Source organism: Salvelinus fontinalis, chromosome 8 (genome assembly GCF_029448725.1).
Source record: "Salvelinus fontinalis isolate EN_2023a chromosome 8, ASM2944872v1, whole genome shotgun sequence".
NCBI classification, from domain to species: Eukaryota; Metazoa; Chordata; class Actinopteri; order Salmoniformes; family Salmonidae; genus Salvelinus; species Salvelinus fontinalis.
In genome coordinates this window covers 38613813-38636312 of record NC_074672.1, presented here as the reverse complement: position 1 = coordinate 38636312, position 22500 = coordinate 38613813, and the positions used below count along the sequence as shown (strand labels likewise).

The 22500-nt window shown below is 43.2% G+C and overlaps 3 protein-coding genes across 11 annotated transcripts in view; all 3 read right to left on the bottom strand.

Moving 5' to 3' along the window:
* The window catches only part of LOC129861223 (ERC protein 2-like), a 480843-nt gene extending 478933 nt beyond the window's left edge, over positions 1-1910 (bottom strand). For 4 of the 8 annotated variants that reach the window (XR_008760519.1, XM_055932443.1, XM_055932440.1 and 1 more), the window contains exon 1: positions 1638-1907. The gene's annotated coding sequence lies outside the window, so the exon portion shown is untranslated. Of the gene's footprint in view, positions 1-1637 lie in introns of all 8 variants that reach the window. The other 4 variants (XM_055932445.1, XM_055932439.1, XM_055932446.1 and 1 more) reach the window with 4 other exon arrangements.
* A 1967-nt stretch (positions 1911-3877) lies between these two features.
* tlr9 (toll-like receptor 9) lies at positions 3878-11523 on the bottom strand. The gene is made up of 4 exons (XM_055932436.1): positions 10564-11523; positions 7554-10214; positions 6973-7332; positions 3878-4925 (listed from the first exon to the last, which is right to left on the bottom strand). The coding sequence occupies exons 2-4, from the start codon at positions 10209-10211 to the stop codon at positions 4719-4721; spliced, it is 3225 nt and encodes a 1074-aa protein (XP_055788411.1). The 5' UTR covers positions 10212-10214; positions 10564-11523; the 3' UTR covers positions 3878-4718.
* A 2622-nt stretch (positions 11524-14145) lies between these two features.
* Positions 14146-22500, bottom strand: part of apeh (acylaminoacyl-peptide hydrolase) — a 20151-nt gene continuing 11796 nt past the window's right edge. For both annotated transcript variants that reach the window (XM_055932437.1, XM_055932438.1), the window contains exons 18-23: positions 21031-21111; positions 19465-19553; positions 18257-18447; positions 17623-17725; positions 17356-17462; positions 14146-16869 (exon numbers count right to left, since the gene is read on the bottom strand). In XM_055932437.1, coding sequence (XP_055788412.1) covers positions 16764-16869; positions 17356-17462; positions 17623-17725; positions 18257-18447; positions 19465-19553; positions 21031-21111 — 677 coding nt within the window. In that variant the 3' untranslated portion in view covers positions 14146-16763. The remainder of the gene's footprint in view (positions 16870-17355; positions 17463-17622; positions 17726-18256; positions 18448-19464; positions 19554-21030; positions 21112-22500) is intronic.

Sequence of the window (22500 nt, the reverse complement as noted above, 5' to 3'; positions counted from 1 at the left end):
TTAAGTATTAAAAGTAAAAATCATTTCATATTCCTTATATTAAGCAAACCAGACAGCACAATTTTCTTGATGTTTTTATTTTACGGATAACCTTGGGCACACTCCAAAATACACAACATTTACAAATGAAGCATTTGTGTTTAGTGAGTCCGCCAGATAAGAGGCAGACGGGGATGACCCGTGATGTTCTCTTGACAAGTGTGTGAATTGCACCATTTTCCTGTCCTGCTAAGCATTCAAAATGTAACGAGTACTTTTGGGTGTTAAGGAAAGTGTATGGAGTAAAAAGTACAATATTTTCTTAAGGAATTTAGTGAAATAAATGTAGTCAAAAACATAAATAGTTAGTACAGATATCCCCATAAAAAAAAACTAATTAAATAGTACTTTAAAGTATTTTAATTAAGTACTTTACACCACTGAAGCCTACCAACATCCCCCAGGTCCTACTGACCGTTTTTAAGAAGCAAAACACTGTACGTTTCAGCACGGTTGAAAGTGCCCTCACAGCTCAGCTGCTTCCGCTTCGACACAGATCTAAGGTCCGTTTTGTGTTTTTCCTCTGAAAAGGACTGCCCGGGAGGCGATACTATGCAAATCCAACCAGAAATCCCTCCTCTTATCTAAGAAGATCGGGCATTGAGGTAATCTACGGCTAGACCATTGGTTTAGATATGTGTCAATCTCACGAGTTGTCAAGCCGCTTTCCATCAATGGATGAGAGACAATAAACGCTATCTGACAGCAATCGACCCTGAATAATATAATATAATATTATAATCATAAACCAGTATCACAGAACTCAATATTGAACATCTCGTTTATAGTGCTTTCCTAGACTACATCCAATGACGCGCGAAACAGGAGTGAATCAATTGTCTTTGAAAAAATCTAACATTCAAAGGTTAGCTTTGTGCTAAAGTATCGTAAATAAACCTGTTTGAACCTAATGTGATCCGCAACATCAAAAAGGACATCATATTGAAGAAAAACTGAAATCCCCTTCCCGATACTGGGAACAATATTTTTTCGGCGCTTGTGCATCAATTCTAGCCAGAGCGGAGGAAGTTTACGCACCATGACATGTCAGTCAAATTTCAATCATTTTGGGTTGATGGACTGGACGATGTTGAAATCACTTCCTATATCGATCCAAAAGAAAATCTCAATATTCCCAAAGTTTTGCAGCTACACATAGCTTTGTTACACCCCACTCCACAGAATAACTCATTCGCCGTCTCTGAGTTGAGCGTAGCGCGGGGAAAACTGCAACAGTTCATTTTACAACACGCTTGGCATGATGCTGGGTGATGCCTGATAAGAGATGTAACGGCTCTCAATCCAACATCCTGTCTAATATCCCATCAGAAGTGGAAACACTTAAGGCCTAATGAGACAGTCATGGTCATAGACGTATTCCACCCAGCCCGTGTCAGACCCGGTAGGGTAGAAACTATGCGAGACCACGGGTAGGGGGATTAAGCTACTTCTGCTATCCGTGGCTGTATATATCTCTACATTACATAAGAATTAAGCCTCTCAGTCACAAAAACGACGCATTTTGAATCATCTATTTGATTAAAGATGCCCTAAAATCAAGATGGTGTTCGTAGAAGTAGGCTCGGAGGCTCTCTTACCTGTCAACAGAACAGTCCTTCTCCATCACCGGAAAGCCCAGCTCGTATCCAAGTCCATTGGCGCGAGCTCCACAGTCCCAGCATTCTCTGGACCTCTCCTGCTGTCGGGCCACAAGCACGCGCAAACTCTCTCCCACGGCGGCGGGGACAATTAAAGGGACAGCGATGATTGGAGATGGAGATAACGCCGTGAGTCGATGGGACAAGCACAAAGGAGTGCCTGAAAGCTGCCACATTTGGTCATTGAGTTTTATTTATATGGTAGAACATAGTAGGATATTACTGTTCATCCTTGCAAGAGATTTAGATAAACCGACAGACAAAAAGCAACCCCAGACTACAAGAAGGTTACACAATTTTTCCCTCTGACAGAGAGGTGAATGTTGATTGACTGACAGTGTGTCCGTGGTAGATACAGTGGAAGTGAGAGAAGGGGCCCACTAGTGGAGTTGAGAGGGATGGTGAGGTTGCCATAGTGATACCTACTATCAACAGAAATAATACCAATCAACCTCACTGTCATATAATAGTTCACAACATTTGGACAATATCGAACTGTTTGTATACCAATGTCCCAGAGGAGGCTGATGGGAGGAGCTGTAGGAGGACGGGCTCATTTGTAACAGCTGGAATGAAATAAACAAAGTGGTATCAAACACATCAAACATATGTAAACCACATATCTGAGTCTGTTCCATTCATTACAATGAGCCAGTCCTCCTATAGCTCGTCCCACTAGCCTCCTCTGCAATGTCCATAGTATAAGTTTCTCTGCCCACTACTACCTTATATTGGCAGTTGATTTGATGCCCCCGTATATTTAAAGGAATAATACTATTGGTATACAAACAGTTCAATATTGTCCAAATGTTGTGAACTATTATGTGAAAGTGATGTTGATTGGTATTTTTTCTGTTGTTAGTAGGTATCACTATGGCAACCTCACCATCCCTCTCAACTCCACTAGTGGGCCCCTTCTCTCACTTCCACTGTATCTACCACAGACACACTGTCAGTGGTATTAGTTTCTCTGCCGACTACTACCCTATATTGGCAGATGATTTGACACCACTTATATTTAATAATAATAATAATAATATTGTACACACACAGGGTATACCACAGGCATGCTGTCCTTAACTTTACAACACAAATCACACAAGAGACAAGACTGAAATCAGACTGAAGACAGATCACTATACAGTGTGTGTGTCTCCCTCTGTTCGCCTGTCTGTCTTGGGGTGGTTAAGCCAGACTTCCTGAACACAAATGATCATTCCCCTATATCTAGTTTACCAGTGTAGTGGACAGTGGTGACTGGTGGGAGAAGCTATAGGACGACAGGCTCATTTGTAATGGCTGGAATGGAAATCATGAGGTTTCCATGTTTGATACCGTTCCATTCATTTCAATCCAGCCATTACAATGAGCCTGTCGTCCTATAGCTCCTCCCACCAGCCTCAGTCAGACTATCCCACCGTGAGATCAGCATAGGGCATCATCAGCGCAAACTATAATTGATCTTTTTTTGTAGTAAACTACTAGCCTGACGACTCACACTAAATTATTCCGCTGCTCTGTCGTTTCCTACATACTTTAGTCTGAGACTGCCACGATTGAATAACTAACTGGATTTATATAGAGCTTTCTACCAACTGTGGTACTCAAAGCACTTCACATAGTAAGAGGTAAACTCACCTCATCCCCCACCCATATCTGGCACCCACCTGGGTGATGCACGGCAACTCGCCACACATCAGCTATTAGATGGAGAGGGATTTTTGCCAATTAGGAATGATTAAGTGGCAATGACCGAATGGGACCAGGTTGGTAATTTAGCCATGACCCCGGGGTGTACACCCCTACTCTTACAATCAGTGCCATGGGATTTTTAAATGACCACAGAGAGTCAGGACACCCTTTTAATGTCCTATCCAAAAGACGTCACCGTACACAGGGCAATGTCCCCTTCGCTGCTCTGGGGCATTGGGATCTCCTTAGACCAGAGGGAAGAGTGCCCCCTACTGGCCCTCCAACACCACTTCCAGCAACACCTGGTCTCCCATCAAGGGACCGACCAGGACCAACTCTGCTTAGCTTCAGAGGCAAGCCAGTAGTGTTATGTAGGGTGGGATGCTGCTAACAGGACGCAGCTGTGCTGCCATCTGGGAGTTTCCTATTCTAACTTCCTTCAGAAACAGAGAGTCTTGTGGCAAAAAAGAGAACACTTTATTCACCTGTTGACAACAATAGAAAAGAACCATCAATCTCAGTTCCTGTTTAAATGGAAGTGATGAGGAGTTTACATTTAGTGGAAGTTGTAGTGTGGGCTGGACGACGCCATTGCTCTTGATATGGTGGTAAACTTCTGCATGGAATGAGTTTTGATACACAATAATGACTTTGTTCCCTCTCTGTAATATGTGTGTGGCCTGTGTTGAATTGCATGTATTTATTTCTGAAAATGTTCTTCAAACTGCAACAACAAGTTAAACCAACCCAAAATAAGCTACTATCTTTGAAGGATCAAACTTATTATGTAAATACACTGTAGACAATTGTTTAGTTTTTTAACAATTCACATATTCACCTTGATTTTATAATACCATCTGATAGCCACAAAGAAAGAAAAAAAAAGAGTTCAATCCAGAAAATGTTGGGAGTGAATTCCCCTCTATACTGTAAAACCACTACATTATTACTATACCTGGGTCATTCCAAGAATAGAGTGCCATTTTCTAAACTTGTTAAAACATTTCTAGCTTGTCTATTCATGACTACCACAGCAACACATTACCTAGGGCTTTACAATGATGGTGAAAACTCGGGCACATTGTGGGGTGAAGTGGGTGAAAATATTCATAGAAGTCCAACAAACGTAACGTGGGACATGCCAAAATGGGGAATTTCAGAGAAAACACATTTATTTGAATGAAAACACTATTATTGGAATTTCTAACATGGTTTAGTGTAGTTATAGATGTACTGTATGTTATCCAACTCTTAAATTGAGTATTCTATCAACATTTACAGACAATGTGCCAACGACATAAAAGGCACTCTGTTTGTGGATGGACACACCTATATGAAGCTCTCGCTGACGTTGCTGTCGTAGGAGCGGATGTTGTCAGAGGCCAGTGCTGTCTTCATGTGGTTCCAGAACAGTGGCTGGGCCTGAGGGTTCCTGGGCCAGGACAGAACAGACTTCCTGCAGAGCCTCTTCCTCAGCTGCAGGTACTTCAGCTTGGGAAACACCTCGTCCAGCAGAACCAACACCGCCACGTCCACCTGAACATAAGATACCAGATAAGACAGTACAGACTGAGTGAGTGGTAGGGGACGTTGCCTGTTGTTTGTTTTGCTTCATAATGAAGATATTACTTGAATGTAGCCTACCTACAGTTGAAGTCGGAAGTTTAAATACACCTTAGCTAAATATATTTAAACTCAGTTTTGCAAAATTCCTGACATTTAATCCTAGTAAAATTCCCTGTCTTAGGTCAGTTAGGATCACCACTTTATTTTAAGAATGTGAAATGTCAGAATAATAGTAGAGAGAGTGATTTATTTCATATTTTATTTCTTTCATCACATTCACAGTGGGTCAGAAGTTTACATACACTCAATTAGTATTTGGTAGCATTGCCTTTAAATTGTTTAACTTCGGTCAAACGTGTCGGGAAGCCTTCCACAAGCTTCCCACAATAAGTTGGGTGAATTGTGGCCCATTCCTCCTGACAGAGCTGTTGTAACCGAGTCAGGTTTGTAGGCATCCTTGCTCGCACACGCTTTTTCAGTTCTGCCCACAAATTTTCTATAGGATTGAGGTCAGGGCTTTGTGATGGCCACTCCAATACCTTGACTTTGTTGTCCTTAAGCCATTTTGCCACAACTTTGGAAGTATGCTTGGGGTCATTGTCAATATGGAAGACCCATTTGCGACCAAGCTTTAACTTCCTGATTGATGTCTTGAGATGTTGCTTCAATATATCCACATCATTTCCCTACTTCATGATGCCATCTATTTTGTGAAGTGCACCAGTCCCTCCTGCAGCAAAGCACCCCCACAACATGATGCTGCCACCCCCATGCTTCAAGGTTGGGATGGTGTTCTTCGGATTGCAAGCCTCCCCCTTTTTTCTTTAAACATAACGATGGTCATTACGGCCAAACAGTTCTAGTTACATCAGACCAGAGGACATTTCTCCAAAGAGTACGGTCTTTGTCCCCATGTGCAGTTGCAAACCATAGTCTTGCTTTTTTATGGCGGTTTTGGAGCAGTGGCTTCTTCCTTGCTGAGTGGCCATGCAGGTTATGTCGATATAGGACTCATTTTACTGTGGGTATAGATACTTTTGTACCTGTTTCCTCCAGCATCTTCACAAGGTCCTTTGCTGTTGTTCTGGTTGATTGATTTGCACATTTCGCACCAAAGTAAGTTAATCTCTAGGAGACAGAACGCGTCTCCATCCTGAGCGGTATGACGGCTGCGTGTTCCCATGGTGTTTATACTTGCGTACTATTGTTTGTACAGATGAACGTGGTACCTTCAGGCGTTTGGAAATTGCTCCCAAGGATGAACCAGACTTGTGGAGGTCTACAATTTTTTTCTGGGGTCTTGGCTGATTTCTTTTGATTTTCCCATGATGCCAAGCAAAGAAGCACAGTTTGAAGGTAGGCCTTGAAATACATCCACAGGTACACACCTCCAATTGACTCAAATTATGTCAATTAGCCTATCAGAAGCTTCTAAAGCCATGACATCAATTTCTGGAATTTCCCAAAGCTGTTTAAAGGCACAGTCAAATTAGTGTATGTAAACTTCTGACCCACTGGAATTGTGTAACAGTCAATTATAAGTGAAATAATCTGTCTGTAAACAATAGTTGGACAAATGACTTGTGTCATGCACAAAGTAATGTCCTAACCGTCTTGCCAAAACTATAGAAAGAAAGAAATTTGTGGAGTGGTTGAAAAACGAGTTTTAATGACTCCAACCTAAGTGTTTGTAAACTTCCGACTTCAACTGTTTTTTAAATATTTTTTTTAATTTCACCTTTATTTAACCAGGTAGGCCAGTAGAGAACAAGTTCTCATTTATGACCTGGCCAAGATAAAGCAAAGCAGTCCGACACAAACAACAACACAGAGTTACACATGGAATTAACAAATCTACAGTCAATTACATAATAGAAAAAAATCTATAAACAGTGTGTGCAAATGAGGTAAGATTAGGGAGGTAAGGCAATAAATAGGCCGTAGTGGCAAAGTAATTACAATTTAGAAATTAAACACGGGAGCTCCCAATAACACACAAACGCATTGCAAGTCTGACCTTTTCATCCAGCAGCCTCTGCTGCACCATGTAGAAGGCCTGGCGAGTCACCCCATTTACTCTGCTAACTCTTGCTCCCCCGCCGCTTGCCCCGCTCGTCAGCACAAACACGGTCTTCATGCTGCTGTAGACAGCACTGTGAAGATTCTCGATGCAGGACAGACCTGGAACCCAATCTCTCTCCTCCAGGCAGAGACAGAACCTCCTCCGCCCCACGTTCTCCAGGTGGACCAGCAGCTCATTGTAGACCCAGTCTCTCACTGCGTGGTTGCCCGTGTCAAAGACCACAAAGGCATCATACTGACTCTGGCAGTTTGCCCCAGGCAGTTGGGAGTAGCCCTTGTGTCCTGCCCACAGCACCTGTTTGTTACAAAATAAATACTGTAATGTAGATGTTCAACATATGGACACATAAACACAACATTGATTTACAGCTGGGCCATTCAATTATGGTCTTCTAATCAGGGACTGATCGTGCACTGGGAAATCATATTCGTGAACTATCTGGTAAATCAATGACATTACTTGATCAATTAACTACCAGGGAGGGAATACAACACAACATTGATGTGTAGAAGTACCTGGAAGCAGTACCAGACATCCCAGCCGTAGAGGTGCCTGAGTAGGGGCAAGGCAGTGAACACCAGAGTCAGGAAGGTAAGAGAGAGGAAGGCCAAGCTGCCATAAATTTCCTGGCAGGAGCGGGGGTCCATAGACAAAACACTAGCCCCTTGCTGCGACTCGGGGAAACCACAGCGTACGCCAGTGGTAAGAAGGAGGATCTCCACCTGGCTGGCACGCAGGAAGTCCGCAAACCAGGAAGTGTCGCAGGAGCAGTCAAAGGGGTTGGCATGCAGAGTGAGCAACTGGAGGGCACTGCCGTTCCTCAGTGGGGCAGGGAGGGACTGCCGATCCAACAGCTTGAGTTTGTTGTGGTTGAGGTAAAGAAAACGCAATGCCAATGCTTGGCTGAAAAAGTCTTCGGGGAGAAAGCTGATCTGGTTGTGACTAAGGTCCAGAAGGGTCAAGTTTTCCTGAAAATGTATGACTTTGTCGGGAAGTTCAGACAGATAGTTAACACTAAGGTTAAGGTGGCATAGTCGGCCGAGTGCTGTGATGTTCTCCCAGGGGAAATAGTTCAGTTTGTTGTCGCTGACCCGGAGCACCTTGAGGCTGACAGGCAGGTTACAGAAGGCTGCTGGTGAAAGAGACCTCAGCTGGTTCCTGGAGATATCTAGGTAGATAAGGTTGGTCAGGTTCTGGAAGAAGGTGATGTAGTCGTTGCTTCTAGTGTCCCACATGATGTCCAGGTTGTTCCCAGAGAAATACAGGTACCTGAGGGAGTCGCTGTACAATGTATGATCTATCCGCATCCCAATGCTGTTGTCAGACAGACTTAACGCCTCCAGATTGGGGAGGTTCTTGATGAACTCAAAGCGATGGCCCATGCCTCTCATTAGGAAGTGAAACTCATTGTTGCTGAGGTCCAAAGCCTTCAGAGTGGCATTGAGCTCCTTGAAGGCATCTCCATAGTACAGATCTATTCTGTTGTGGGCCATGCTGAGGTACGCCAGGTTGTCCAGGTGGAGAAACTGTTTGCCGTTTAAGCTCTGGCTCATGTAGTTGTAAGAGAGGTCCAAACAGACTGCCTTCTCCATACCTAGGAACAAACTGCCATTGAGGGTGAGGATGTTGTTTTGGGAAAGGTCAAAAGACATGGCACCATTGCAGAGATTATTTTTGAAGGAAAATATAGTTGGGTTTTGAGTGCACTCATCCTCCAGTATCGCCAACGTGTTTGGCCCTGGCTCGGCTGCAGTGACTACTGGACCTGAATGATGCCAGGGCTCATCTGGGACAGCCTTCCTGTCACTGAGCAACATGGGTGGGTTCTGAAGTTCCACTGTGGCATACCGGTTCTGGTTCTGAAAGCTCTTAAAGGATTTACACACTTTGGACTGAGTAGAGAAGGATGGGAGAAATTCCAGCATGTTCTGGGAAAGGTCCACCCTCACCAGGGCTGGTAGCTGGGCCAGGGCACTCAGATTACAGGACATGATGAAGTTCATCCGCAGCTCAAGAACCTCCAGCCAACGGAACTTGGCCAGAACCGCCACACTTTCCTCTGAGACCATATGAAAGAAGTTCCCACTGAGGAGAAGTGTTTTCAGGCCAGACATCTGGGTCACGTTGGGAGACAGCACCAGCTCCTTGAAGGTTGTCATCGGCTCATAGTTGTAGATGAGGCTGATCCAAATGAGCCTCTTCAGCTCTATGAAGAAGGTACCGGTGCGTATGGCAATGGCCAATAGGTTGTCCGATAGGTCCAATCCCTCTAGGTGTACCAGGGGACTGAAGAGGCCCTCTGGGATGTTGCGGAGGGAGTTTCCTCTCAGGCTGAGGAATTTGAGAGAGTTGTTCTGGGCGTAAAATGCATGTGGGTTGATGTCAAGGGGGGTGTTGTTGAAGCAGGGGAAGCAGGGCTGAGCAGCATGGTCACAGCGCTGGCAGTTCCAGCCCAGGTTGAGTTTACAGAGCTGGGTCAGATTGGCAAACGCCCACTCATCCAGCACAGAAATTTTATTCTCATTCAGATCCAGACTCTTCAGAGAGGGAGGCATTCCTGGAGGGATGGATGTTACGTTGTTAAAACCCAGGGTTAGGTGTTGCAGCTGGGTAAGCTCCCTGAAGACTCCCTCATCAATGTGGAAGGACTGGTTGCAGGGGTTACCATAGTAGCAGTTCATGGTGAGTAGCAGCTGCTTGAGGTTTGGTGTGCCGAGGGGCTGGGTTATGTTGTAAAGGTGGTTAGACTCCAGATTAAGGACTTCCAGGCTGTCAGGTAGTCTGGGGAGGGGAGAAGTGATGCTGTTTCCTTCCAGTAGGAGGGTGCTGAGGTTCTTAAGACACATGAAGGCATCCTTGTGGATCTCAACATGGCACGAGGGAGACCCCAGGGCCCTCATATGACTAGGGAGACAGTTCCTTGTCATGCTCAGTTTCTGGAGGTTTGGAACTCCAGAGAATGCATCCTTCCCGACCTGCTGAATCCCAGTATAGCTCAGGTCAAGTGAAAGGACAGAGGCTGAGCAGATCACTGGGATGCGGGTGAGCGCCCTCCGAGAGCAGTTCACCACACTGGAGTCTGCGTTGCTGTCGCAAGGGAAGAACTTGGGATTTATAGTTCTAACAGCTGGTGGTAGTAGACATAAGCAGAGGAGAACTCCATATCCCTGCATGACCTGGACCGAGAGAAATAAACATTCGTACCACAAAATATATCTTATTTAAAAGTCAAATAATAACTGCACAGAAGTACAAACAATGAAAGTTGATCACAGCAAGTCCCAGCTATGGGCAATGTTAAAACCAGGTCCAAGCATTATCAAAATGGGTTTCAGACGCTAACTGTGGGTATGCAAATGACCACACGACTGCAAATACAGTACAATCATGAGACAACCAGTATAAAACAGTAAATGCTGGTACATTAATAATAGTATTCAAATTATGAGTATTCACCTCAATGTAAAGTTTTCATGGCCTTGCACAGATATTACCTGGCATATTAGAAGTGAGAATTACACTTACCGTGGAAGGTTTTGGGCCTCAATAACCCACTCGAGGTCAATTATAATGAAACGTGATGTTGTTTCGAATGGAATAGACCGATGCTTTATTCCAAAACAAGTTTCTGCCAACCTTTCCTCCAAATAAAGCATCCCGTATCGAGAGAGAAAAGCCTTGAATGACAGAGCAGATGTAAAAAGACTAGTTTAAGTACCAGGACTTATGTAACACAATTCAGAAATGAAGAAGTGAAACCTTCCCAGACAGATGTCTGTCAACTGACAGGGCTTTTTACATAATGAAAATCTGAAATGGCATGTCACCGCCCCTGTCTATCCTATGATCAGATATCAAATACACAGGTACTTAAAAATGACATTAAAAATAATAATTTATAAATATTTTGTGACATACACCAGATAGCTACAGTGAAAGGTGTTGTTTTACAGGTTTAAAACTTGACCACCCTTGATGCATAACATTGCAACATTACAACCAATTATGTTTTATGCCTTTTGAACAAAATTAAAGATCCATACATAAAATATCCAATGGCTATGGTAGGCTGCAAATCCTTTTATTCAGCTGAAGCAAGCCTACACATTTTCTTCGGGAAATGTACCTTTTCTAGTTTAGTCATATTTATCTTAGCTACCTTAGAAGTGTTTACTTTGCAGGGTGAGTAAAAGTGGTGGAAAAAGTACTAAATTGTCATACTTGAGTAAAAGTATAGATACCTTAATAGAAAATGACTCAAGTAAAAGTGAAAGTCATCCAGTAAAATACTACTTGAGTAAAAGTTAAAAGTAAATGTAATTGTTAAAATATACTTTTGTATCAAAAGTAAAAGTATAAATCATTTCTAATTCCTTATATTAAAAATAACACACCATTTTCTTATTTTTTTCTGTATAGCCATGGGCACACTACAACACTCAGAATTCAATTACAAATTAAGCATTTGTGTTTAGTAAGTTTGTCAGATCAGAGGCAATTGGGATGACCAGGGACGTTCTCTTGATAAGTGAGTGAATTGGACCATTTCCTGTCCTGCTAAGCATTCAAAGTGTAAAGAGTAGTTTTCGGTGTCAGGGAAAATGTATGGAACAAAAAGTACATAATATTCTTTAGGACTGTATGAAGTAAAAGTATCAAATGTCAATAGTAAAGTACATATACCCCAAAAAACTACTTTAGTACTTTACACCACTGCTGACAAGCATCTATTGAGTTTACAATGTCCCATACATTGGATGTCCAAATCAACTGGAAGTACTGCATCTACAATCAAATTTAACATAATCTAAAATAAATATTTTTTCCAAAAATGACTGCGATTCAAATTATTTTGATTCACCTGATTCGATTAATCACAATTAAACCGAATCTCAAATAATAAATGGCAAAGTGAATCGTTCATTTTGTCAGAAATAATTGTTTAAATGAATAATCTGATTCATTCCAAAATTAAATCAACTTATTCGCAAGTGTTGGTGGAAAGTTTTTTGGGAGATGACGAAAACATTAATATATGCTAATAACAGCTTAACAGTTAACTACAGTGTACAATACATGTTTTGAATTGCTTACCTAAATACAGTGGTGTAAAGTACTTAAGTAAAAATACTTTAAAGTTCTACTTAACGAGTATCTATACTTTGCTATTTTGACAACTTTTACTTCACTACATTCCTAAAGATAATAATGTACTTTTTACTCCATACATTTTCCCTGACATCCAAAAGTACCCGTTACATTTTCAATGCTTAGCAGGACAGAAAATAGTCAAATTCACACACACATCCCCACTGCCTCTGATCTGAAGGATTCACTAAAAACAAATGCTTAGTTTGTAAACCAAGTCTGAGTGTTGGAGTGTGCCACTGGCTATCCGTAAATACATTTTTTAAAATTGTGCTGTCTGGTTTGCTTAATAAGGAATTTGAAATGATTCATGCTTTTAGTTTTACTTTTGATACTTAAGTGTATTTCAGCAATTATATTTACTTTTGATACTTAAGTGTATTTAAAACTAAATATGTTTGTACTTTTATTCAAGTAGTATTCAGACCCCTTCCACATGTTGTCTTATTCTAAGATTGAGTATTAAAAAAAATCCCCTCAATCAACACACAATACCCCAAACAAGTTTTTAGGAAAAAAAACAAAAACAGAAATACTTTATTTACATAAGTATTCAGACCCTTTGCTATGAGACTCGAAATTGAGTTCAGGTGCATCCTGTTTCCATTGATAATTCTTGAGATGTTTCTACAACTTGGTTGGAGTCCACCTGTGGTAAATTCAATTGATTGGACATGATTTGTAAAGGCACACACCTGTCTATATAAGGTCCCACAGTGCATGTCAGAGCAAAAACCAAGCAATGAGGTTGAAGAATTGTCCGTAGAGCTCCAAGACAGGATTGTGTCGAAGCACAGATCTGGGGAAGGGTACCAAAAAATGCCTGCAGCATTGAAGGTTCCCAAGAACACAGTGGCCGCCATCATTCTTAAATGGAAGAAGTTTGGAACCACCAAGACTCTTCGCCCTGCCAAACTGAGGGAGGTGACGAAGAACCCGATGGTCACTCTGACAGAGCTCCAGATTTCCTCTGTGGAGATGGGAGAACCTTTCAGAACGACAACCATTTCTGCAACACTCCACCAATCAATATGGTAGAGTGGCCACTCCTCAGTAAAAGGCCAATGACAGCCCGCTTGGAGTTTGCCAAAAGACACCTAAAGGACTCTCAGACCATGAGAAACAAGATTCTCTGGTCTGATGAAACAAAGATTGAACTCTTTGGCCTGAATGCCAAGCGTCACATCTGGAGGAAACTTGACACTCTCCCTACGGTGAAGCATGGTGGTGGCAGCATCATGCTGTAGGGATGTATTTCAGCGGCAGGGACTGGGAGACTGGTCAGGATCGTGTGGAAAGATGAACGGAGAAATGTACAGAGAGATCCCTGATGAACACCTGCTCCAGAGCTCTCAGGACTTCAGACTGGGACAAAGGTTCACCTTCCAACAGGACAACAAGCCTAAGCACACAGCCAAGACAACGCAAAAGTGGCTTTGGGACAAGTCTCTGAATGCCCTTCAGTGGCCTAGCCAGAGCCCGGATTGGAACCTGTTCAAACATCTCTGGAGAGACCAGAAAATAGCTGTGCAGCGACGCTCGCCATCCAACGTGACAGAGCTTGAGAGGATCTGCAGAGAAGAATGGGAGAAACTCCCCAAAAACATGTGTGCCAAGCTTGTAGCGTCATACCCAAGAAGACTTAAGGCTGTAATCGCTACCAAAGGCGCTTCACCAAAGTATTGAGTAAAGGGTCTGAATACATATGTAAATGTGATATCAGTTATTGTAATACATTTGCTAAAATGGATAAAAATCATTTTTATACTTTGTCATTATGGGTGTTGTGTGTAGGTTGATGAGGGGGAAAAAACGATTTCATCAATTTTAGAATGAGACAGTAAATGCACTCTACCTTCTGCTGCAACGTCCAACTGTCTTTCTCTCCTTAAGCAACAAAGAGCCCACTCATCTCGCACATATGCAGGTGATGCACACAAACAAACGTGTTTTCCGATCCTGGCTGAAATGTGGATTTTAATTTGATTGATAAAATAGTAAACTGTGCCTATACATTCCATTAACATAAATGTTATTAACTTCCATGACTTTTCAGATTTGATAATTTCCCCAAAACAGAAAACAATTAAAAATTCTGTGACTTGAACCCTGCCTTGGAGCAAATTAAGGTTAAGTACCTTGCTCAAGGGCACAGACAGATTTTTCTCTTTGTCGGCTCAGGTACCTTTCAGTTAAAGGCCCAACACTCTAGGCTACCTACCACCCTTTGTTCAATATATACCACTGAAAATACCTCATCTTTCCATGTTCTCCCAGTATCATAGCGCAAAATGATGGAATGAAAAGTGGCAATGAGGGACATATTCAACATATACAGTTGAAGTCGGAATTTTTACATACACTTAGGTTGGAGTCATTAAGTCGCTTTTCAACCACTCCACAAATTTCTTGTTAACAGACTATAGTTTTGGCAAGTCGGTTTTTCCAACAATTGTTTACAGACAGATTAATTCACTGTATCACAATTCCAGTGGGTCAGAAGTTTACATACACTAAGTTGACTGCCTTTAAACAGCTTGGAAAATTCCAGAAAATGATGTCATGGCTTTAGATGCTTCTGATTTGAGTCAATTGGAGGTGTACCTGTGGATGTATTTCAAGGCCTACCTTCAAACTCAGTGCCTCTTTGCTTGACATCATGGGAAAATCAAAAGAAATCAGCCAAGACCTCAAAAAAAAATTTGTAGACCTCCACAAGTTTGGTTCATCCTTGGCAGCAATTTCCAAACGCCTAAAGGTACCACGTTCATCTGTACAAACAATAGTACGCAAGTATAAACACCATGGGACCACGCAGCCGTCATACCGCTCAGGAAGGAGACAAGTTCTGTCTCCTAGAGATGAACGTACTGTGGTGCGAAAAGTGCAAATCAATCAACCATAACAACAGCAAGGACCTTGTTAAGATGCTGGAGGAAACAGGTGCAAAACTATCTATAACAGGTGCATATACTATATAAAACAAGTCCTATATTCACATAACCGGAAAGGCCACTCAGCAAAGAAGAAGCCACTGCTCCAAAACCGCCATAAAAAAGCCAGACTACGGTTTGGAACTGCACATGGGGACAAAGATCGTACTTTTTGGAGAAATGTCCTCTGGTCTGATGTAACAGAAATAGAACGGTTTGGCCATAATGACCATCGTTATGTTTAGAGGAAAAAGGGGGAGGCTTGCAATCCGAAGAACACCATCCCAACCGTGAAGCACGGGGGTGGCAGCATCATGTTGTGTGGGTGCTTTGCTGCAGGAGGGACTGGTGCACTTCACAAAATAAATGGCATCATGAAGTAGGGAAATGTGGATATATTGAAGCAACATCTCAAGACATCAATCAGGAAGTTAAAGCTTGGTCGCAAATGGGTCTTCCATATTGACAATGACCCCAAGCATACTTCCAAAGTTGTGGAAAAATGGCTTAAGGACAACAAAGTCAAGGTATTGGAGTGGCCATCACAAAGCCCTGACCTCAATCCTATAGAAAATTTGTGGGCAGAACTGAAAAAGCGTGTGCGAGCAAGGATGCCTACAAACCTGACTCAGTTACAACAGCTCTGTCAGGAGGAATGGGCCACAATTCACCCAACTTATTGTGGGAAGCTTGTGGAAGGCTACCCGACACGTTTGACCGAAGTTAAACAATTTAAAGGCAATGCTACCAAATTCTAATTGAGTGTATGTAAACTTCTGACCCACTGTGAATGTGATGAAAGAAATAAAATATGAAATAAATCACTCTCTCTACTATTATTCTGACATTTCACATTCTTAAAATAAAGTGGTGATCCTAACCGACCTAAGACAGGGCATTTTTACTAGGATGAAATGTCAGAAATTGTGAAAAACTGAGTTTAAATGCATTTGGCTAAGGTGTATGTAAACTTCCAACTTCAACTGTATAAAAAAAAAAGACATGTTTTATAGCCAAAACATGTTTTATTGATAGAATCATTAGAGAAAGATCCCTGGTTGTTACAATCAGTATAAAGCATCTGTAACCCTGGAAAGCACCATCAGAATGAACGTAATGAGTACAATGTGTAGTGTAGACCTTTCACCGGGTGTTACCATTACTTGGTCCATAATGTTTAGCTCAAGAATATTCAAAGTACTTTCTTTCTCTTCATATTATGATCACATTAATCACAATTTAGATGATGAAACTATACGGCTGTTTAATATCTTTCTAAATAAAAAGGTATTCGATCTTTTCTGAACGGCAGTACCCATAGCCCTTGTTTAATCATAGGCGGAACCTTTTCATGAAGAAAAGTTGAAAATAAGGATTAGTGTTGCTAAAAGACAGGCAAAAATCTATGTGTTTCAACAGTTTCATATTTGATATAGGACCAGATAACGTGCCATCCTTCAGAAGGTGTAATTCCAAAGCTATAAACTAATGCAGATGATCTAATCACAGATGACTTAGTGCAGGTAGTCTACAGTACCCTCAGTGCTTTGGCCTGACCCTCACACCGTTATTATACAGATTAACATCCTGTTGTTAGCATGCTAGAGCTATCATAGGGTTAGCATGCTAGAGCTAATGGTATCGTCACAGAGACAGGTGCTGGGTCACCCAGAGAGCGATGTTCATGAAGCCATCAGACTCCGCGTCCACCTTGGACAGGGAGTGGTTGTTCCCAGGGTACCATAGCAACCTGAAAGAAAGGCATCCAGGCGGAGTTAAGAACCAAGAGTCAGCGATGCATGAAGTAAACAACAACAACATCGGGCTGACAAGACCAACTAAGAAAGACCATGGAAGCGTGAGGCTAAACTTCTGTTTTGGTGCAGCAGCTATCACGTTTATAGGAGATTGAAGTTCACAAATGCACATGCAAAGATACTGTGTAATACTGAGTGCATTATCTTGTGTAGCATTCATCTGCGGTTCATCCCACTGCTCGTGGCAACGTCAAATCACTGAGTCTCAGTTTAAGACAGTATCTTTTTCTTTTTCTTTTCTTTTTTACAAATAGGAAGAGAATCTGTTTTTGGCAAGCACCCCCATTAACTGGTTAGCTGTTGATTACCTTTACTTAACGCATACGAAGTACTTCACTGTCTTTATTCTGATATGTGACCACCACACCACTAAATACTACATTACCCAGCAGCCAACAGCACAAAGTCAGTTTACTCACCGCACTGGGACTTGTAGTGCCTTCAAGGCTCTGTAGTACTCAATTCCCTGCTTAGGGGGCACACGCTTATCATCCTCTCCCAGAGTCAGCAACACAGGAGTCTTCACCTGAATGGCGACGACAATCACATACATTGTTACAGTCAACACACTGACACAAGGCCCAGAAAAACAAGGGTAGAGAGACAGCAAAGCTTTTTTCACCTGCATTGGATCAGTAAACTAACAGAATGTGAAACACACAGTCCGCTAGATAACACACACACACCTGTTTGACATGTTTGATAGGAGACTTGTTTAACATCTGCTCCCAGACTGCAGGGTCAGGCAGGCAATCTGTACTGTAGTTATAGCCAGCCTCCACCATACACCTGAAACACAACCACACGTTGGTTAACCACACCTTAGAGAGAAAACGGAACAAAAAACAAATAGTATGGATTCTATCATATCTAGTTTCCCTTTTTGTTCTTTGAATGACTTTCTGCTTCCTCTCCATAGAGCGACAGACAGACGACACATCCCGGCAAGCCTATACAACCCCCCTAAGACTGAAGTGTGTATGTTTCTCTCTCTATCCACCAACCTGAAAGTAAATGTCCTGGATGTCAAGCCTATGTGGTAATAACTAAGTAGATGATACCTGTATCAAGACACTCAGTGTCCTGGCACTGAAACAAAACATGAAGCGGACCGAACATCTTTAGGAAAACCTAATGTTGGAAACATGTTGTCATCCAGAGTCACATGTATTTATTTTCCAAGCTATAGCACACAATATTTTACATACATCAGGTTTTTAAAGGATTCTTTGCTATGGAAAATATACTGTGATACGTGTATCGTCCCTATGAGTTAGCGCATGTTTGTGTGGGCATGGTAGTGAGAAAGTGTGATTGTACCAGTCTGGGATGTCGGTGCTCCCGATCATGGAGGCCAGGTTGATGACGGGGTTCCGAGCCACGCAGGCCTTGTAGAACTCTGGGTACTGGCCAATTAGATGACAGGCCACGAATCCGCCGTGGGAACCCCCGACAACCGCAACCTTCTGCTCGTCAAACGCCCCGCCCCTCAGAACACTCTCCACTGCAAACTAGAGCCAGAAACAACAGCATGATGAAAGAGAGGGAGGGTAGAGAGAGAAGTGAAACAAAGTACACGGGAGGAAGCAGAGAGGTTTGAGAGGGGAGATGACAGAGACTACAAAAATACTGGGAAAATGAAACGTCAGAGTCAGACAGAGACTGATTCTAGGGCTGAATACTATAGACCAGGGATGCACAATATATCGGTGAACATATCGGAATCGGTCGATATTAGCTAAAAATGCCAACATCCGTATCAGCTGATGTCTAGTTTAACGCCGATGTGCAAAACCGATGTCAAAGCTGTTGTGCATACCTACATAATGTAGGGACATGACGTAATGACGCCACGTAAAATGTTGCGCTGCACGTGAAACACAGCATTCCTAACTTAGCCCACAATGTCTGCTGTGTGGATCGAGCAGCCAACAAGTCCAGCAGTCATTTGAAATGGAATTCATTGTCCTTGACAATCAACCGTTCTGTCGTGGGTGATGTTGGCTTTCGCCGACTGGTCCAGCACCAGTACACACTACTAAGTGCGCTATTTTTCCAGATGTTGCCCTACCGGAGTTACTAAGGAATAGCGTCACTGCTATTAGCTTCAAGACTGACATTTGGACCAGCGATGTCAGCCCCATGAGCATGACGAGTCTGACAGAACAGTGGGTTGTCAAGGATTTCGTACCGCATGCTCAGAACGTGCTGGTTCTCATACCGCTGCTGCCATTTCAATGGCATTTGAGAACATGTTTGAAACATGAACACACTAGCTAGCTCCATTCAAACAACTGACTAGAGAAATAAGCTCATCAACTGCACCTGCAGCAGACGTGATACCCTCTGTCATGCCATTGAAACGTCTGCTCAACAAAACTGCAGACACAGGCTGTGAACAAGCGATTCGGTGGCATTCTCTCTTTACTGTGTCGGCCAAAAATCTAATATCTGTGCATCACTACTATAGACTATTAAGCCACACAATGATCTGAAAAGACTGTGTGGTTTAACTCATGTTTCTGTACCTGAACATCCTTGACGTCTTGAGTGCCCACATTACCAGGTAGAGAGAGGATACTGTCCTGCCCGTAGCCTATGGAGCCGCGGTAGTTCACTGAAAGGACACAAGTGAGGTACAAGTGAACATTTCAACCCCCCAACAGCTTCCCCTGTTGACACTAATCTTGCTCAACCAGAAATGTTTTTTTTGTTCGAATGGAGCTATTATTAAGTCACTCCCCAAAAATTATTTTGAGGTAGGGTGGCATTTGACCTTCAGCCCCACTCTCCTACACACTGGGTGGCATTTGACCTTCAGCCCCACTCTCCCCTACACACTGGGTGGCATTTGACCTTCAGCCCCACTCTCCCCTACACACTGGGTGGCATTTGACCTTCAGCCCCACTCTCCCCTACACACTGGGTGGCATTTGACCTTCAGCCCCACTCTCCTACACACTGGGTGGCATTTGACCTTCAGCCCCACTCTCCCCTACACACTGGGTGGCATTTGACCTTCAGCCCCACTCTCCCCTACACACTGGGTGGCATTTGACCTTCAGCCCCACTCTCCCCTACACACTGGGTGGCATTTGACCTTCAGCCCCACTCTCCCCTACACACTGGGTGGCATTTGACCTTCAGCCCCACTCTCCCCTACACACTGGGTGGCATTTGACCTTCAGCCCCACTCTCCCCTACACACTGCAAATTGCAGAGGGGTAACGTGCTTAATGATGCCATCGCTATAAACATTCCCTCCCTATGGCACTTATAACTTAAATGTACCTCAAGAGGAATATTTCTCTCACATAGAACACACAAGCAGACTAGGTAAATACATAAACTATTCTATGGGGTTGTCAGATTTGTTTTATTCATTACTTGTTTTGCTTGCAGAGGAAAAGTAAATGTGGACTGTTGTAGCATCTTCAAAGTGCACCTCGGCAGAAATATGTTTTCACGTTTCAGATTTTTTGGGTGTGGCGGCAATGATTTTGCCATGGCGTAGCGTGACGACTGCAATGGAAACACTGTTACCATGTCAGTGTTAAAACACCATAGTAAGCTACGCCTGTGATCCCTGGTAGCAACACTGACTACCTGCTCCTGTAGCTAGTTTCCTCTACTGGAGTCAAACACACTGGCTCGTGTAGACAATATGGTGTGGGGGAAAAGGCGGTTCATCAGAACGTCTGCCATCCTGATGCAGTACAAAATTATAACAATTAAACAACAAAAAAATGACATTTTGAGTGTGGATCCAACTTTAATAAATCGGCCTGTGGCTTGATGATCCCTCTCTAACCCCTAACCAATCCCACTGGGCACAGTCACCAGTTCCACGTCTAGTTTTGATTTACATTTGATTGAGTTGTCAACTAACTGGAATTCAAATTGATAAAAACAAAAAAAATTACCAACTCACTGGATCAAAAAAGACAAGACAAAAACACGAAATTCCTTCACATTGATGACTTTTTGCTAAGCCAATCAGTTTTCCACAATGATTCAACGTCACCACATTGTTTCCACGTCAAGATTTTCAATCTATTATGCAGATAGACATAATAAACTGTAGCTCTACTCACCCAGTAGGATGGCAAAGCCCATCCTGCACAGCACTGAGGAAGACAGCAGCCAGTCTGCTACAATCACAGAGTGAGGACCACCTGAGAGAGAGAGAGACGAGAGACAAAAACAGAGAGAGACAGACGGAGAGAGAGAGACGAGAGACAGAAAGACAGAGAGTGAGTGAGTGAGTGAGTGAGTGAGTGAGTGAGTCAGAGAGAGTGAGAGTCAGAGAGAGAGAGAGAGAGTGAGTCAGAGAGAGAGAGAGAGAGTCAGAGTGAGAGAGAGAGTCAGAGAGAGAGAGAGAGAGAGTCAGAGAGAGAGAGAGAGAGAGTCAGAGAGAGTCAGAGAGAGAGAGAGAGAGAGAGTCAGAGAGAGAGAGAGAGAGTCAGAGAGAGACAGTCAGAGAGAGAGAGAGTCAGAGAGAGAGAGAGAGAGTCAGAGTCAGAGTGAGAGAGAGAGTCAGAGAGAGAGAGAGAGAGAGTCAGAGAGAGAGAGAGAGTCAGAGAGAGTCAGAGAGTCAGAGAGAGTCAGAGAGAGAGAGTCAGAGAGAGAGAGAGAGAGTCAGAGAGAGAGAGTCAGAGAGAGAGAGAGAGAGTCAGAGAGAGAGAGAGAGAGAGTCAGAGAGAGAGAGAGAGTCAGAGTCAGAGAGAGTCAGAGAGAGAGAGTCAGAGAGAGTCAGAGAGAGTCAGAGAGAGTCAGAGAGAGAGAGTCAGAGAGAGAGTCAGAGAGAGAGAGTCAGAGAGAGAGAGTCAGAGAGAGAGAGAGAGAGAGAGAGAGAGAGAGAGAGAGAGAGAGTCAGAGAGAGTCAGAGAGAGAGAGAGTCAGAGAGAGAGAGAGAGAGAGTCAGAGAGAGAGAGAGAGAGAGAGAGTCAGAGAGAGAGAGTCAGAGAGAGAGAGAGAGAGAGAGTCAGAAGAGAGAGAGAGTCAGAGAGAGAGAGAGAGAGTCAGAGAGAGAGAGAGAGAGTCAGAGAGAGAGAGGAGAGAGAGAGTCAGGAGTCAGAGAGAGTCAGAGAGAGAGAGTCAGAGAGAGAGAGGTCAGCAGAGAGTCAGAGAGAGTCAGAGAGGAGAGAGTCAGAGAGAGAGAGTCAGAGAGAGAGAGTCAGAGAGAGAGGAGAGAGAGTCAGAGAGAGAGAGAGAGAGAGAGAGAGAGAGAGAGTCAGAGAGAGTCAGAGAGAGAGAGAGAGTCAGAGAGAGAGAGAGTCAGAGAGAGAGAGAGTCAGAGAGAGAGAGAGTCAGAGTCAGAGAGAGAGAGAGAGTCAGAGAGTCAGAAGTCAGAGAGAGTCAGAGTCAGAGAGACAGAGAGAGAGAGAGTCAAGATCAGAGTCAGAGAGAGAGAGAGGAGAGAGACGAGAGAGAGAGAGAGAGAGAGAGAGAGTCAGAGAGAGAGAGAGGAGAGAGAGTCAGAGAGAGAGAGAGAGAGAGAGTCAGAGAGGGGAGGAGAGGGGGGAGAGTCAGAGAGAGAGAGAGAGAGAGTCCAGAGAGAGAGA